The 17773-nt window shown below is 43.5% G+C and overlaps 1 protein-coding gene across 1 annotated transcript in view; it reads right to left on the bottom strand.

Moving 5' to 3' along the window:
- Nucleotides 1-17773, bottom strand: part of LOC146191684 (cell adhesion molecule Dscam1-like) — a 396722-nt gene that overhangs the window by 96476 nt on the left and 282473 nt on the right. Inside the window, exons 7-8 of the mRNA XM_084602201.1 lie at nt 4841-5016; nt 2645-2914 (exon numbers count right to left, since the gene is read on the bottom strand). Coding sequence (XP_084458327.1) covers nt 2645-2914; nt 4841-5016 — 446 coding nt within the window. The remainder of the gene's footprint in view (nt 1-2644; nt 2915-4840; nt 5017-17773) is intronic.

Genomic DNA, 17773 nt, shown 5'->3' on the forward strand with positions numbered 1-17773 from the left:
CTGGCTGCAACGAGAAATGTCGTTAAATTCAAGTTTGGGGTTAAACTTTGAAAACCTTTCATTCGTTAATGGACACTGACGCCGTTCAACAGATGGGCTTTTTTGGAAGGTGAGCAGTATAACTTCCTTGAGGCGAATGAGGCCTGGTCTCTATTCGCGTGCGTGCTTTTGCTTTTGTTTTACAAAATAAACAAACTGATTATTCCATGAAGCTCTCGGCTATAATCTGTAATCTCCACAACGAATTTCATAAGTTCATGCTTGCAGCTAATGTCGAAACGTTGAAGTTATGCGTCCACCAAGAGCATCTCCTCGCAAAGATGCTACCGTAATAAAAGCTTTCGCGTTCTTATCTGGTCGCTCACCATAAAGTCGAAAATACCGACAGAGCCCCAAATAAAAAAGTACAGAAACAAACTACGGCCTGCTTTCCCGCTCCATTATGCACTAAATCACGGCAGGCCCGAGGGCAGTATTTCTAAAGACCTACGCAAAGAGCTGCAAAGCGCAGTTTTTCTTTTCTTTTTTTTTTTTTTTTTTTGCGGTTTCGCAAACCGAGCGGTGCTGCTTTCCTACCACAACACAGAAGTTTTCAATGTAGAGCGGGGAATAATATGTGTGCAACAGAGCAGAGCAGCTGCGCTTCAATTTAAACTAGACCGCGCCGTAGTTTTTGTTTTTTGCTCCCGAGCATGAGGAAACGATCGTAAGAGCCGACGACTGAGTCCAGCTAATTATGCTTTGTAGTTAATAAGAAGAGAGCCAGTTATGGATATGAGGTAAGCAGAAGTAACCTACATTTTCTTTTAAGTGCACACTGCTTACTTCGTTAGAAGTGTGGCAACATTATTATGCAATACCAGGTTGCAACGCCTTTTATTCAGTCATCCCATTTTCAGTGAAACGGAGCATTCTTTCGTTGGAAACACGCCGAAACAAGACTGTGAGTAAACAAGAACACAAGGACGGGCGATGGCTGTTTATCGTCCCAGTTTTAGTTCACGCTTGTGCGACATAAATGAGCATCAACTCGCCTAAGCTTCTGCTTTGGTATGTGTTCGCCCTTTGAGAATAGGTCCGCTGTTTCGAACAAAGTCGTGCCGGTCACATTTTTATCGATAGAGGCGGCAGACAAAATAGGATGATGTAGAGACGTTAGTAAAAAAAAAAAAAAAGAAAAGAAAACCGCTCATCGAAATCAATTCGCAGTCCTCTGCTACGACGTGCCGCATCGAACAATTTGCAACAATACTGACCCGAAGCACATCAATTTATTAGTAATGAATTCAATTAAGTTAGCAAATGATCTCTCCTACTACAATTCAGTCCAGTGCAGCCCGACCTCTGGAATAGGCTTCGAGTGAGGGAGGAGTACGTATAAATCGATGGATTTCAAATGCTTCAACGGTTTTTAAGAAAGATGGGAGAAGCAGCAAGGAGCAAGCAGCAAGCGGATACATCTGTAGATTATGGTAATGTCGACCTCGTAACGAGCTAGATATCAGATATAGAAACGAGCGTGCTTTTGTTATGTATTTTATAGTAGATGTGGACTGCAAGCCGAAAAGTATAGACTCTTTGACGACCCTAGGAGGAATTGGTTTCCTTGGCTGTCGGTGGTGCGTAGAGCAGCTTAATCCTCACGGGCACAGATCAGCGTCTGCAATAGTAGCCGCCTTCAGCCCATTAAGATAAGTTCTACACTGCAGTAAAGTTCTCGTTCCAGATTATCATGCTGTTTAACGGGGAGGCGATCTTCCAGTCACCCTCAACATCATAAGCCACTCAATGTAGGAATAAAAAAAGATGTCTTTGGCTGCCGTAACTGTGTTTATAACAATTATTTGGAACAAAAGAGACTGATGCTTTTCCCTGTTGCCGTTATGAGTCTTTCGCAGTTATTGATTCTGATAATCAGTCTGAACGCTGCACCTTAATAAGCATTTCATTCCTAATTAAACTGAAAGCTAGTATCCGAGTGGTTAATTTTCGGCTGAATTAAAAAGAAGATTTTTATAAGCAGGAGCCGCAAAGATGCCATATTTCCACGTTTGTGGCTGCAACTGCGTCCTCTGGGGGCGCAGGAAGGAAGATCGGAACATTGTATTTCCGTTGTTTTGATGAACGAGAAGAATAGTACCTAAGCCAAACTATAGGTCACAATGTTTCAAAAAGAATACGACATTTTTGTGTGCGCTCATTTCCCCTCCCATGGGATTGTAACTTGACATTTAAGGTATGGCAAATGCCCTGTATTGAAAACCGACACTTTTTCTCATGCTGTGCAGAAGGCTAAAAAATTCCTGCAACAGATCCATCAATAGTCTCCACAAATTTTATTTACTTTAGACCCGCCCAAAATAACAAAACCGCTGCTCGCAGGTTATGGGACAGCCCAGCAGACAACTTGACTAGCTTCTGCTAGTCAAGTTACACGCAATTGTGTGCCTTAAAAAAAAAAAAAAAAAAAAAAAAAAAAAAAAAAAAAAAAAAAACTTCCAGCATTTTTTTAAACTCTGTGCCAATCTCTCTGTGCTAAACTGTCTAGCAAAACCACGCCACACTCTGCCCAACAATGCTTCTGCACGTCCTAATCGGCTCAATCAGACCTAAATCGCGTCTAATTTGCTTTTCAGTGCCTTACCTCCGAGTCGTAGTTCAGCAGAACCTTGAGCAGAATCGGCTTCGTTGTGCACGTAACACTGGTACATGCCGGCGTCCTCTCTGAGCACTGCGCTTATGCGCAGCATGCCCGTGGCGAGAAAAGAAAAGCGATTGTTGGTCTCGACAGGTCTCTGGTCCTTGTACCACGACAGCGAGCGCACGGGATGTCCTGAGACCGAGCAGTTGAAAACCGCCGGCTGACCGACATCGACCGTCTGCACGGCTGGGAGTAGCTCAGCCTTGAGCGGCGCTGCATGTCAACGGGAAGGGAGGAAAAAACACTGCTGTACTTTGGACCGCACCAACGCTAACCACAAATGTATCGCTAGCAGTGCAGCCGTATATATAGGCGACAGTATATCCGGACTTGGTTCAACATCGCAAAGCTTTCACTAATGAAAACTCTTACACATCAACTATCGTTCTTTCTTGTTCAGTAAATTATCGTCATAGCATAAAATGTGCCTCTAATAAAGTTTTGCAATGAGCAAGGTGTTAACTTCATCGAAAATGAGGTCAATCGAATGCCTCTTTCCTGTGACAAGGAATATGTAGGAGAAACGGGCGGATGCCTGAATGGCAGGCTTCGGAAGCATGGGCGGGAAGTTAGGAACATGTGTGAGAAAGGTCTGACGACCCACTGCCGCGTTTGTCCATGCATACCTCTGCTCAAAAAATGTTTAATTTTAAATGTCTAGGAAAGCTGCTGAGCACGTGGAATAACTGAAGAATAATTGATTACACGCTAAGAATATTATTGTGTGCTTAGCTCTTCTCTCGCATTGCTGCCAAAAGAGCAGACGTATCTCGGGGATAGGCATCACCTCATGGTGCACGTGTGATAAGATGGCATCAAAACTATACTTTCTTTCTCAAATAAATCTTAATTGGAGGTTAGAGTTGTAGGTGTCGTCTTTCTCAGTGCTCATCGCTTCTGAGCTGTTTCTTCCATTAAAGTTATGATTTTTTTTAACTTTTATTCAGACAGGTGAAACGGCATCGCTTTCTTGGAAGGTCTATAGACACGTCTATAGAATATATATATAGAATATATATATTCTGGCCAGTTTGCGAACTGCCGCTTAAAATCCCTGGACCCTGACCTGAAGCTCCGGCTTCCACCTGGTCTAGCCCGATGTGAAGAAACTTTGCTGTGCCGCCTGTGGGTTGGTGTAGCATTTACAAACTTTTATTCTTTTGTGATAGGTATGGCAAATAGCCCTGCATGTACAAACTGCGGGTGCGACGAGACCATAGGCCACATTCTTTGTGAGTGCCCCATATACAGCCAGGAAAGGCAGTGTCTATACCGTGCGCTGGAGCGTCTAGATGGACGTCCACTGACTGAAATTAAGATCCTAGGTTCCTGGCCACGGCGATCGTCTGCGGTGAAGGCCTCCCAGGCACTGCTCCGCTTTATGAAAAGCACAGGACTGATCGAAAGGCTATGATTTTTTATGTTACGTGATATGATTGTGACGTGATGTGATGTGACATGTCTGTGATGTGACTGTACTGTCTTCACCCATCCCTCTCTCACCCACAACTTTTATACCCCCCTACCCCTCTCCCCCAGTGCAGGGTTGCAAACCAGTTCCTCTACCGGTTAACCTCCTTGCTTTCCTCCTAATCTTCGTCCTCCTTCTATAGACACGCGTGATGATACTCGAGATGGCACTAACTTGTCTGCACTCGCTTTAGTATTATGGTTATTGAAGCGTAAATGAAAATATATAACAGTACGGTGCAAGAACGTCCTGATGTTTCTTCTCATTGTATAATAATTAACTTGTACAAAATGAAGTAGCACCCTATACGATAACCTTTTTTCTGGAGTGAGCTGCCGTCAAACAACACGAAATTTTGAGCATCATCATGACCAAAAATCCACGTAGAAGAAGCTTAGCAACGTAAGAGAAAGTTGTGAAAAACAACACTCGCTCCCATTACTCTTATAGTTATCAGCACATACAACCTTGCATTCTGAGGAAAATAGCAAAGCCAGAAAACTGACCACAAAGGATGTTAACACGTAAAACGAGTTATGTAAGCACATGTACTAAACACTGCTAACACATAGATGCTCCAAGAAGTGAGTTATAGTCGTAGCTTGGCTGCGACAGATATCGCACGCATTCTTCTCCGGTTCAAGAAGCGGAACTTTGTTGTTACATACCCGTAACGGAAAGAGTGGTCCGCACTTGCTCTTCACCCACGCTATTGTTGACGACGCAGAAGTACTTTCCGCTATCTCTGACGATGGGCGCGGACAGCACGAGGGAGCCATCGGTCTGCGTCGCCCTCAGGTCGCGGGCCAGATCCAGCAGCCGCCCGCCCAGCTCTCGATACCAGCTGGTACCATGTAAACAGTCAGTTCACAAACCGTGCTATCTATGACAGCACTGTGCAAATATGTCCATGTGCGACATAGCTAGAGTTCGCTCCTTTGTGTCTAGGCTGAAACTTTCAGTGCCTCTTGCATCTGTCAAAAGTGCACTCACATATTTTTATGCAAATTATTGCACAGAATGTAAGCAACGAAATCCAGCATCGTCCACTAGAAGTGGCGTGCGAAAACCCAGTGACATCACGGCCACGTGAGTGCACGCTGAATTTTCAAACACTGCACAGCGGTGAATTTAATCATGACGTCATGCATGCAATGACACTGATTAAAATATGCCGTGCAACGGAAACTAAACAACGAATTTTGTCTCACATTTCTACTTTAACAAATTGATTTTGCTTCGAGGCAAATTTCGGGTTATTTTTTGATTTTTTCATACAACGAGGGATCCTTTTGAGACGTTTAATGAATTAAGGGAGGGATTCGAACGCATGGCCTTTTAGTTGCGAGGCTGACACGTTAAGGACTAAGCAAGGCAATGTACACATGTATGGTTTGGCAAAGAGGGGAGATATATAGGTATGTCGCATGATCAGTAAACCTCCAAATAAAGCTCACAATAATACAATAGTGCTTTCTCATTCACGGCGCGTAAGTAGCCCTAAAGGGCTCACGAAAAACTATTGTCTAGGACTAGAAAGCGCACATGAGTAACAGGTAGCCGATCAGTCTTCTCCTCAACGTAAAAATATTTAGGCTAACGTCAATAATACCAAAAATACAGGCGATCAAAAATAACGCTCCTTTTCTCCCCCCTCAATTCAACGTACTCTGTCGTGGAAGAAAAAGGAACAAAACAAGCCACGACAGCGCCCAGCCAGGCTCCGTTCCATCCGCGTCAATTGGGGAGGGAGCGTCCAATGAGTGAGCACAGCCAACGAGCCTCAATGACGTCACATGGGATGTTGGCGCGTAGAGGAATCGCGTCACCCTAATTGGTAGCGAGCGGTCGCCAGGAGCATTAAAAAAAAAAAAAAAAAAAAAAACTATTGTAACTTGTCGGCTCCACAAAAAAGGTTTTCAATTTTCTCTAACACTCACAACGACCACGTCTGTAGATTTCTTCCAGTATACGTTTGGAGAAAGTACCGTGTTAGGGGCCCTGTAAGGGCTCCCTGGAGTTTGTTTTTTCAGGTAAAGCAGCAGTGTACGTTAAGACAAGTAGACACAAAAGTGAATCTGTCTCTTGTTAATGAACTCGAAAAGCAACCGCCTCGCCAAGCACTGCGAACGCGCCGGACAGAGAATCGCCTTCGTGATGGTGAGCCTCCTGGTCGTGGAACCCAATCCTTTCAAAAGGTCACATATCGAGTTATGAATCATCCGGTTCCACAGCGGCGACAATGAATAATAATCTTGAAACAATTCTACCCCCCCCCCCCCCCCCCCCTTTCTTGAATGGACTCCGCCACGTGTTCGAAAAGTGGAAGTGAAGGCCGTTGCTTGCATTGGCTGCCGTGCACCAGTCGCCACTGATGAACGTACCGTGTTGACCATGAAACCTTAGGTAGAATAAATTTACTGGTTGATGTAAGTTTTTTCTTTTGTTTTAAACCAACCAGGTGCATTGCTGCTGAAGCTAATTTCGTTCAAATTTTTTCCTTCTCCTGTTTTGGGCAACGAACATGAATACAAAAAGGCAAGCAAAACCTCGTCCTCGACAAGTGCTCAAAGCACATACATACTCTTATGAAATCCTCAGCATGTACACACTACCCTGATATATTAAAACTGGCACCAATGGATGCGGACTCTATACTGAAAATAAAAGACATCGTAATTTAATTTCTTTTAGTCGAAAAAAAAAAAAGAACTTCCTGAACGAAAAACTCTGCAACAAGTACCCACTTGTTGATTTAATGGATTGTTTGAGATTGTCAGGGATCTGATAAGGCCCGAACAAGGCCCTTGAGTGCAGAAACCTACTGCTGAAAGTAGAGATAGGGCCATGTGCAGCGGCCATGCGGTTAACAAGCTGTCTAGACGGGAATTGAATTATTTGTATATATAACGTTACCTTTTACTTCAGGACATGCCGAGAGCGCCGCCCAGGTTAATGAAGTCGGACATTGCCCAGATTAAAACCTTTGCCTAAAACATATATACAACAAATGATTCCTCTTTTCCTCTACGCCCTCAGGTTTCGATTATTTTAACTCACCTATTTCAACATCTGGCGTTTTTTATGACAAATTACTAATCCGCCTCACCGCTGCCCGTTATTTCTGCGTGCTGTGATGCTTCAAGTAGGTACGCTGTGAGTAACCGCAAAAAGAGCGTGTCTTAGGCGCGTAGACTTCCAGTGACTGAACAACACGCTATCGTATACTTCGCAAACCGGGCTCATCATAAGCCGACTATCATTCTTGTCTCATAATGAGACCAACTCGTTGTGCGCTTTTTGCCGTTCTGACCATGTTTTAATACGAGGAGGGCTCGCCTAAGGCATTTTTTCTGGATTTTACAGAGATGGCAGCATGGATATTGAAGGGCTGATTGCTGCTGGTTGGTTTCAACACAGGCACAAATTAACATGGTGGAGCGCGAAAGCGGTGATGCAGCCGACTCGAGTGATACTTAACACCATAATTTATTTTGTTACACAAGTTAGGACGGTGACAGCGAGGATATTGCTAGCAGTGACACGTAAGACGGAAACAGAAAAAAAAGTAGAAAGCAACCGGAGCTGTGTGATTGTCGTTCGTACAAGAAAACACGCACCAAGTGCCGGCGGTGCAAGAAAGTATTGCATGCAACTTGGTACTTTCAGCATTGGAACACAGTTGATAGATTTAAATGGAAAGGTTTGAGTGAGCTTCTGAGTTTAACGAACTTTTAGGTATTTACAGTCATTGTATTGAACGCTGTTCCTGTGTGCTCTCCTAGGTACCTTAAAAATGCGGCATTTCTACACAGCACAAGCAGACGTAGTAAAGATCGCTACATAAAATAAAAACATTTCTTATAGACATATTTCATGTTTTACAATAATCACAATACGATTTCTCAAAGTAAAAGAAGAAAATGATCACCTTGGTACCGTTTCTTAGAAAAAGAGAGAGAAAATAGAAGAGAAAGGCAGGGAGGTTAACCAGGCGACGCCCAGTAGGCTACCCTACACGTGAAAGGGGTGGAGGGGGGGAGGGGGAGGGAAACATGTATGTAGCACACATACATATGTGTATGGGGAGGGGAACATGTAAGGGGAACATTCCTTAGAAAAAAAAAAAGAAAAATGACGCGTCTGTTAGGGTGGTAACACCCGGCCGCAAGGGTTAGTCGAAAGAAGTCCCTCTACGTATTGTCGCGCCTGTACAGATGCCACAACAATACATACGGAAGCTTCCGTTTGAAGCTCTAATGTAATATTGCGAAACAACGATTGATCGGATCGGTTCAGCGTGCTAGTGAGGCAGCCGCTTGAAATCAAATTGCATACTCACAGTAGCGCATAAAACAAAGTGATCAAAGGAAGAAAGCAGGAATGATTGCGTAGTCTGTAAAGATTCTTGGTTTCTTCGCTCTGTTTTCGCCTGCGATGACGCGCTTAATGTAAGTATTTCCAGGGCGCCCAAACATTTGCTACCGTTAACCGCTTTCTTTCTTTGCGAGCGATTGATTGCTTCGCATGCGCATTGACTGCTAGCTCCGATGCAGTTGAAAACCGCAAAAATACAGTAGAACAAAAAGAAAAAAAAAACAAAACTAGCGATAGTGACTGAAGGCAGTGAGCATGTCTCGGACAAGTGTTTAGAATATTCTGAAGTTCCGTAGAGGTAGATATGTTTTTTTTAGTCGTCGTTGAGGCTTGTGAGTGGTGCACAAACTTTCACCGTGTTCCTATCGACAGCTATTAAAACCCGTATTCACTTTTTTAAAACGTCTGATGCCTCATAAAAGTATGTAATTGACTTTCACTTCACTCTCTTTCTTTTGCACTGCGCGTGGAACGTGCGAAAAAGGTCCGATTTCACCATTTGTGGCACCGACTGTAACGGAGCGGGGAAGCCGGCCCTCACACCAGCGCGTGATGAATCTCGAAAACGATGCTGTTCTTTGAGTAACTAAATGAGGGCAGTCCGGCACTCCTTGAATGTCACTCAGAACTTGTACTAATAATCCTGCCTCCTCACCATCGCCTAATATCTTGTGAAGCGCCTTAGAAAGCTCTCAGGAACGCACACACGGATTTACTGTCAACGAGTTGACAGCAATGCGCTCAAGAGTTTCAATCGCGCACAATCCTTCGTCACAGAACAGGATCAATGAGAGCAGCAGTCGAGTCGGGATGAACTTGAATTTGAGTTTGAATTTCATTTATTTTCCAACTCGAGGTTGAAAGGCTTCCCGGTGAAGAACGCTGTCCTATGACAGTTTGAAAAGTGGCTGGAGGCCCATACAAGGCAGCAGTTGTCACACTATAAATTTCAGTGTAAGTTCTCAATTTCGAACAAATTCATAAGCAAAGCACCGAACACAACATACCGACAAAACATTCATCATAAATTAGACTTCCAGGAAATTAACAGTGTTGTATTTCACAATAAATTGACATTCTTTTTCCAACAGAGTCTGCAGGGGGGATTGCTCGCGGAAAGATGTGGGCCTCTTAGATAAGGACGGTCTGATCGTAGGTCTGAATAATGGCAGAGAAGCGAGAGGCGTAGCTTTGGCCCGCTTGTACAACGCCTTTTTCGCACTCCACTTCATGTTAAATTCATGTTATATAATTCGACCGGACATTTTATTCATCCAGTCTAGTTTCGTTTACCCGCTGGCGTTCGATATTTACCGTTTCCTCTGCTTAGATTCTGCCTGTGCAGCTCGTTTGAAATTTCAGCGCAGGAACTTGAGAGCTGCGCATAGCCGAAAAGCATTGGTCGTCTCTTCCCACCGATAAGCCTATTTCCGGCATTGCACATGACATGGATATCTCCACAGGAAAAACTACTTGAAGCGCTGCGCGAGTATTATTATCTTTGATTTATTTTTAATTGAAATAAACTTTGCTAACGCAATTAGTCATTAGGTCATATATGTAATTGGGGAATAAAACATGTTCATGGGTGTACACATTTGTGTAATAAAACTTGCTCATAGGCAGAAATAAAAGGGAAGAAAAGCGCGCATCCCAAAGAACGTGTGAGAAATCTCCCTGTTGGGCACTGGAAGCACTTAAATACTTCCTCGGTGATATATTCTTTCATTTCATATCGCCAAAGGCCTTTGCCTAGTATGTAAAACGCGGAGTACTAACACGACACTCAAGAGGAACTAGTAATGGGAGACACAAGCCCCTTGACTCTCGTTTGAAAGGGCTTGCAGCCACGTCGGTGAAGCCAACAGCATCCAATAGGCTAAGTACTAGTAACAACAAGCACGGTTAACTGCCGGATATATAAGTATGGATGGTATAAAGGCATCACGCTCTTGAAAATTGTGAGCCGAAACAAATCCCGCTTGAGTCATTTTACGGATACGTTTGATTACCAAGTAGAATGTGCAGTAAATGTTTTATTACCAAAAACCAATAAAAACAACAGTAAAGCACTTATTTGTTTCCCTAACCCCTAAAATTAGGCCAAGTGGCAATACATTTCACTCCGTTTAAGTTGTGCGTTTAGAGATAGGGCAAAACACCCAGAAGTCGAAGAGAACAAATGAAGTAAATATTTTACAGGCATGGATGTTTTCACATTGGTAAAAAAAAAAAAAAAAAAAAAAAAAAAAAAAAGCAGACAAATTACCACTTTCTAGACGATTAAAGCAAACAAGTTGTTTTAAACCGGGGTGCATCAGAAATATTTTTTACACACGTTTTGAGTCTGAGATCACATCTTTAGCTGTTAGCAACTTTCAATTACGAACAGTTTGTAACAGGCAATTGTCCTGCCTAGAAGTATACATGCGCTCAAGGTAGTCTCATATTGCAAGGTTTGCGTAAGTTAATTATGTTTATGTTTATGAATTATGCAACAGTCCAGCAAGACGTCCTTTTTTTTTTCCTTTTTTACTGTTTCATGCATCTTTACAAACTGTCTCCAGCAGGATTCGCTGTCTGTATTGTTCCATTCATTCCTTTTCCAACAAATTATTGCTTAACCTGACTAGCGACAAAAGTCTGAAAATACTGATGTTTCCTTGTCAATGCACATTGATACACAGAAAGGCTGGGCAAGCCTTCAGTGGACAAGAATTACAGAATGTGCGCGCCGCTGCTGAGACTAATATAACCTAGGTAGTAAGAACACTGTAAAAGCCTTATGTAATACGCGGATGGTGTAAAATACAGCCGCAGTGGCTTGCTGCTAAATCAGCGGAAAGTTGTTTAAAGTGATGCATGTCATTGTTATACCCCATAAGCCCTCAGCCGCATAAATGCAGTAGTTTGCCCTAACCTGCGCAATGTTTCCCCACCCTGCGTCCCGTAAAAGTTTTCGCCTATCACAAAGCATATATAGTATGAACACATACTGTATGCAATACGCGCAATTTCAATGAACAACTACTAGATCAGGAGCAGTACGTGAGTTGCAGAATGAAAATGGCAATCGATTAAACTTTTAAGCTGCCCCTAATATAGAGGCCGCACCGAGTTTCATTCGCCATGCTGTCCCAAGAAGACAGATAAAAAACAACTCCCCTCGCATAACAAAGAACAAAGACGTGCGTGCCGTGCGGCTGCCCCATCGAGCTGCTGTTTGCCGTTCCGCGAAGAATCACAGCGCATCGCTAGCGCAAAGAACACCTTTGTCCCATCACGCCTATATCCTGCTCGTCTCCGCTTCTCGGGGAGCGCTTCCGATTCGAATTTAAGCGGCCAGTCTCAGTTGCGAACCAAAAGAAAATATCCTTCTCCTCCGTACTAAACAAGAAATTTTTTTCTAACCGCAGAGCGCCAGAAAAAAAAAAAAAGAAGGAAGCGTAACAAATGACAATGTCACAAAGCTTTCTCGGCTCTCTTTGAAGTGGTCAGCGGGCTCAGCGCCGAGAATGACCTCTCGACGCAGCCGCCTCACACATCGCGATTGAAAGGAAATTGGAAAGAGGGGTCAACGCCGCCGCGAATGCCCAGGGCATAACAACCTCTGGGCCGTCTGCGGTGTCGACGCAGGGTGGGTGATAAATTGAAACTGGCCGAACCTGCAGCTTTCCTTCCCAACACCTCCCCATATCACACTTTCCCTTTTTCAAGACCCCCTCTTGACTCCCCCGGCAGCTCGCCCCCTCCCGAAATTTCCCCATTTCTCCCTCCTGCATGTTCCCTAACCCCTGATATCTTCCCGAGTCCGGCCGCGCCGCGGGCCAGCGTCCAATATAGATATTCCTCACATGTCTAACGGCGAGAGCGGAGCCTTTCTGCATGCTTCTCCATAAATCACGCAGTCAGACCTACCCTCTGTGGTGCGCGCGGCCACGCTTCAGGCACTTTTATCATTTTCATCCTACCTTCCATTTTCTCCTAGACCTTCCAGCAATTTCTGCAGTTCATTCATTTTCTTTTTTCACGACAGAGTACATTTAGCTCTGTTTCCTTTTGTGTAGTTTTTTCTCCTTGGTGTCCCTTCATTACGCACTCAGTAGCGCAGAGGGAGCGCTCAGATAAAGAAATACCAGGAAAGACGAAGGCCTCGTTAGAAGGGCTGTCTCTTCGCTCCAGGAGAAGAGAATAATTAATCGAAGGTGCGCCTCGCGTCGTTAGACAAGGCGCGAGCTCAACACGGCACTGCCGTGAACAGCTTCTCTGGCTATAGCCACTAGACTGTTTTTCTTTTTTTTCTGCTGTTGTAGACTTTGCCGTGTTAGCTACTTATCTCTGAAAACGGCTAAAACAAAACGAAACTAATGGTGACAAGTCCTGGGGAACCGAGAAATAACTGAAGGCTGCGTGCCCATGAAAACGACAACAAAAAAGCTGTGACACTAAATCTGAGCCTTGTTTTATGTCTGAGAATAATTACGCGAGAATGCGGTAATTTTTTACAGGCGTCCGAGGCGCCAAACTTGCATTGCTTGGAGTTACAGGGACCAAAAAACAGCTCTTGAAAATCCTGTGTGTTTCGAATTTTGAGAGTGGAATGTTGCTGGCGGATTTTCCGTTTGTTTCAGGCCAGCATAGATGATGCACTGCTGCGGGAAAGTAAAGTTTTGGCACAGCAGTTAACAAAGATTGAACAAACGTTATGCTCACAGTAATAATTTCGGAGTGCAATATGGATATGTACAATTTCCAACCATGAATGGGAGCAATGGAGACGACGCGCACCAAATTAGCGTTGACCTATTTAACAGGCGCTAAATTACAAAATGAAGACAAGAACCGCATGCCGTTAATTTCTTTTTCAGACAGTTTGTTCATGAAGCAGTGCATTAAAATTTTGAACCTCGAACACTTCAATTATTGCTATTTTTTCCTGACGAGCAATCATCTTTCCCCGTCGTTTCAACCCTTTCAACGCTCTCATACAAAACTTCGCAGAAACTTTCCTCTATAAGTGCTCTCGGCTGTTCGCCGTCCCGATCTCTTCCAGTTTTATTTGCGCCTCCTTCTTTCATCAGAGCGGATTTCGCTCGCAATGAAATGAACTCTCGTCTGGGCACCGGGAGTGGCGAAGTTGATAGCGCCAGGAATAAAGCATCCGTGTGAGTGCGCTACAGTGAGCCTTTTTAGACTATTTTTTGATTCACTCTTCGTATAACTCAGGAACCGCCTTTCGTCCTTCAATTTTAGTCGAGCGAAAAATGCGAAAATAAAGAAAAAATTGTCAACAAGAACATACTGATCATTCTGCGCAGGGATTCGAGGATTCGAAGACCAACCTAAGCTCAGTTTAATAACGTTTCAATGAGTGACCCTTCCCGCCCTCCACCCCCCCCCCCCCCCCACCCCCTCTCGCATTTCTAGTTTTATTTTTTTTTTTATACGAGAAAAATATGCTTTTCTTGGCGCACTCCAGTCATTCTTATTCTGCTCTGCGTATGCACGTCCTTGTAACGCACGCGCTGCGAAGTTTAGGCGGAAAAAAAAAATTAATTCGCTTACCGACCACCCTCGGAAAGTTTTCGGAGATTTTATTATTTGATTCATTCAATCTGTATTATCATTGAAATTCTGTCTTCACCCAAAAATGTTTCCTGCCTATCTTAAAGTTCCTTTACTGAAGAAAGTGTTCCCTTTAAGTTTTAGTACACGCCTCTTCAATCTTGCCAGAAGAGAAACGTGAATGGACAGGAAACGAACGGAGAGGCTCTCTTGTGAGATGCATAAATTATTTTACTGAGGTTTAGTTCCTCGCAGGCTTGTAATAGAAGCAAGGCTGTTTCGAGCTTCGAAATTAAAACTAAGTGCTAATGCTTGTACGCCGAGATAAACTTGATTGAGCAAAGCTTCCGCAGAGTCTTTACTGATGCCGGGGATTAACGCACAATTCGCACGAGAGCCGCTTGTCACTGTGAACAATGTACAGAAGAAATAGAGAACACACATGGCTTTTCCGAGGACAGAATGAAAGCCTCGAAATGTTTTCCCTTTCAAAGAAGGCGCTCTGTGAAAAAAGGCCCGCATCTAAATAAAGCCCAAACCTAGTGATGCATGCTCCTGAACATCCGAAGATGCTTGTTAACTTCGAGCGTCACCTTTCGGCACTTGCACAATTACCTTACAACATTAGCATTAAACATAGCTCGCATTATTTGCTTCCAAAACTTGCTTAGTTTGAAGCAATTTGACGCAGCGGATCTTGCAAAAGGTCAGAAATGTCTGTATTTCACGCAAATAAAAATACCTCGGGGCCCCTCTTAGCATTTCGTGTCTGAACATCAGGCAGCGGTTACAAGCTTCAATGGACAGCGGACCATTGTACTAATGTGAGCACGATTGGGTGTAGTATAATTTTTCATACGTCCATTCGTTCCAATGTCATGTTATCAAAGAAAATGAAAAATAGCATCTATTCTAACCCTATCTCCTTTCTCGAATCTGTCTCGCTCTTTGGTTCCGCCCAGCATGATTTTTGTATAAATGATAACTGAGAAACGTAACCTCTTCCCTGTGGCATAGCTTCAGCCTTTGACTGAAATTTTTTGCCCCGCCGGGGTGGTGCAGTGGTAAGACGCCCGAATACTGTGCCGGAGTGCCCGGGTTCGAACCCGACCTCGGCGGCTGCGTTTCGATGGAGGCGAAACGAAGAGGCGTCCGTGTGCTGTGCGATGTCAGCGCACGTAAAGATCTCCAGGTGGTCGAAATTACTCCGCAGCCCTCCACTACGGCTCCTCTGTCTTTCTTTCCACTTTCACTCCCACCTTCCTCCCTTCCCTTACGGCGCCGTTGCGGCGTTCACAGAAAACAAGTGAGACAGTTACCGCGCCTTTCCCTTCCTATAAATAAATCAGTTGTGTTTTTACTGAAATTTCATTACTGAATGCCTTTTGAAGCCACCTGGGAGCAAACTCCTCGTGAGCTAACAACTGACCTTCAAGAAGACCTTCAGCCGCTTGGGAGTTGCACTGGCTTGACCATGTGACTAGCCACGTTACTCGCCTCGGTGGCTCCGCCGCGCATGCGCTCTCCCGCTGTCATACCGCGGGACTCATCGCGCGCTTGGTCGTAGTTTAAAAAAACGAGCACAACGCTCGCCTACGCAGTACGCGCTTCGCCATGGATTCAAGCGAACCTGGACTATCTCGGAACGTTACGCAGAGGACCTTGCAACGTTGTCAGCAAGCAACATGGTTTCGCTTTGTATAACTGAGCTTAGATGAGTTAAACTTGAGCATTTTGTTCCTTGTTTCGACAAGGCTTTTGATAAAGTTCTTCGTAACTTACTACTACTAAAAATGACTATGTTAAATATCAAGACTAGAATGCTAAAAAGAATTGAAAACTTACGATTCTCAGTATGTAACAGCCAACTACTGTCCCAATTTCTTAGTGAAATCTGATGTTCCTCAAGGTCCTCTGTTAAGTATCCTATTATTTCTAATGCATACAAGCGATCTCTAGTCATGCGGTAATTCTACTAAACTATTTGCTGATGACTGCATTCTTTATGGTATAATAACTTCAAACTGTGACAGCTTTTGGCAGGCTGACCTCAACAACATTTCTTACTGGTGTAGCACATCTATAGCTTAATAATGACATTCATGATTAACAAATCTAAGCACCTGATTATATCACGCCTTTTACTTTCTTTCCAAATATCAGAATGCAGAAATATGGATAGTTCACTAGAAGATGTTAATTCATGCATAAGTATCTGGGACTCCAAGTAACCACTAACTTCTCCTGAAATATTCACGTTATCTGCGTCATAATACAAAATGAACTGTTCGCTACCAACGGCCCATTTTGTTGTAATTTCTTCAAGGTTTAAATTTAAAACTCTATCAATTCATTATACTTCCGCAACTGAAATGTATTTCAGAAATTTAGGACATATCTCAAAAGTCTTTTTAATACAACCGTAGCCATCCAAAACAGATCTACTCGCTTTAGAGTCCCCAATTAGTTCAGTACATCAAGTGTTTCCATCAATAAATATATCCTTAATTTATCCAATATACAGGCTTGAAAAAAATGTCAAGTGTATGTCTTTTTTTATAGTGTATTCTTTCTCTTTCTTCTCTAAAACGCGAACTTTTAGACGAATCCATGCACAGTGGTGAGCAAAAGCGGTATACAACACTCAGCCAGAGACAGAGCTCAAGAAAATTGCATCAAAATGCCATCTAGCGACAGCGTAAGGGACAGCGACATCGGCACATGCATGTGGATAAAATGGGCCACTGCCACTACTGTCTCGGTCTTAGATAGCTGTTGCTAGATGAAGTTGGGATGCAGTTTTTTCAAGCTCCACCACCGGCTGAGTGTTGTATACCACTTTTGCTCACGACTGTACGTACAGTACTTATCATCACTGATAAATCACCGCCCTAGAGTTCATTCCTCGTTATCGAACAAACCTACGATTTTATTTTTTGTTCACCCAAGGCAACGGAGGAATGGAATAACATTCCCCCTTCTACCACATCAATTGAGACTGCATGGTTATTTCAATCTGCTATTAACAGCCATTTTATGCATCTGCATAATAATTTTCTGTTCCTGACGACGTACGCATTTGTCTTTTGATTTGTTTTCTGTACTTTCTATTGCCTTTGTTACTCATTTTCGCATTGTTTGAATGTGTTCAGATTTGAAATGCTATGGGCCGGCCCTCGGTATTACCCTCGGGGACTGACGGTATTAAGAAAACTAAGAAATTAATATTACAATAATATTATTATAATTAAAGATATAAATAAAATAATTAAAATAAAAGTAATACAATGGAGGGACACACGAGCTTCCCCTTCAAGGATATGACACTGCATCATTAATGGCTCTTCATTAGCGTACCTGCACTTTCGCACTCGCTCAGGCGCTATTATCCTTATTTGTACCACTGTTATCTCACATGTACTCATTAGCATACATCTGTAAGACACAAAGTTAAATGAAAGAACGTCCCGCATGGATAACAACCCCCGCTTATCAAAACACACGAATGATCCAGCGTAACCGGGGGGTATCATGTCTGACACGGAATGCACGGTTCTTGGAGGGTTCGATTTCCCTGATCCTCCCATCTGAATTGAGAAGCCAGAGTTTGCAGCTCCTGCCAAATCGGCCAAACCACGTGGTGGCGTGGGGTTGCATAC

This window comes from Amblyomma maculatum, chromosome 4 (genome assembly GCF_055883805.1).
Source record: "Amblyomma maculatum isolate TAMU_Amacu chromosome 4, ASM5588380v1, whole genome shotgun sequence".
Classification (NCBI taxonomy): Eukaryota; Metazoa; Arthropoda; class Arachnida; order Ixodida; family Ixodidae; genus Amblyomma; species Amblyomma maculatum.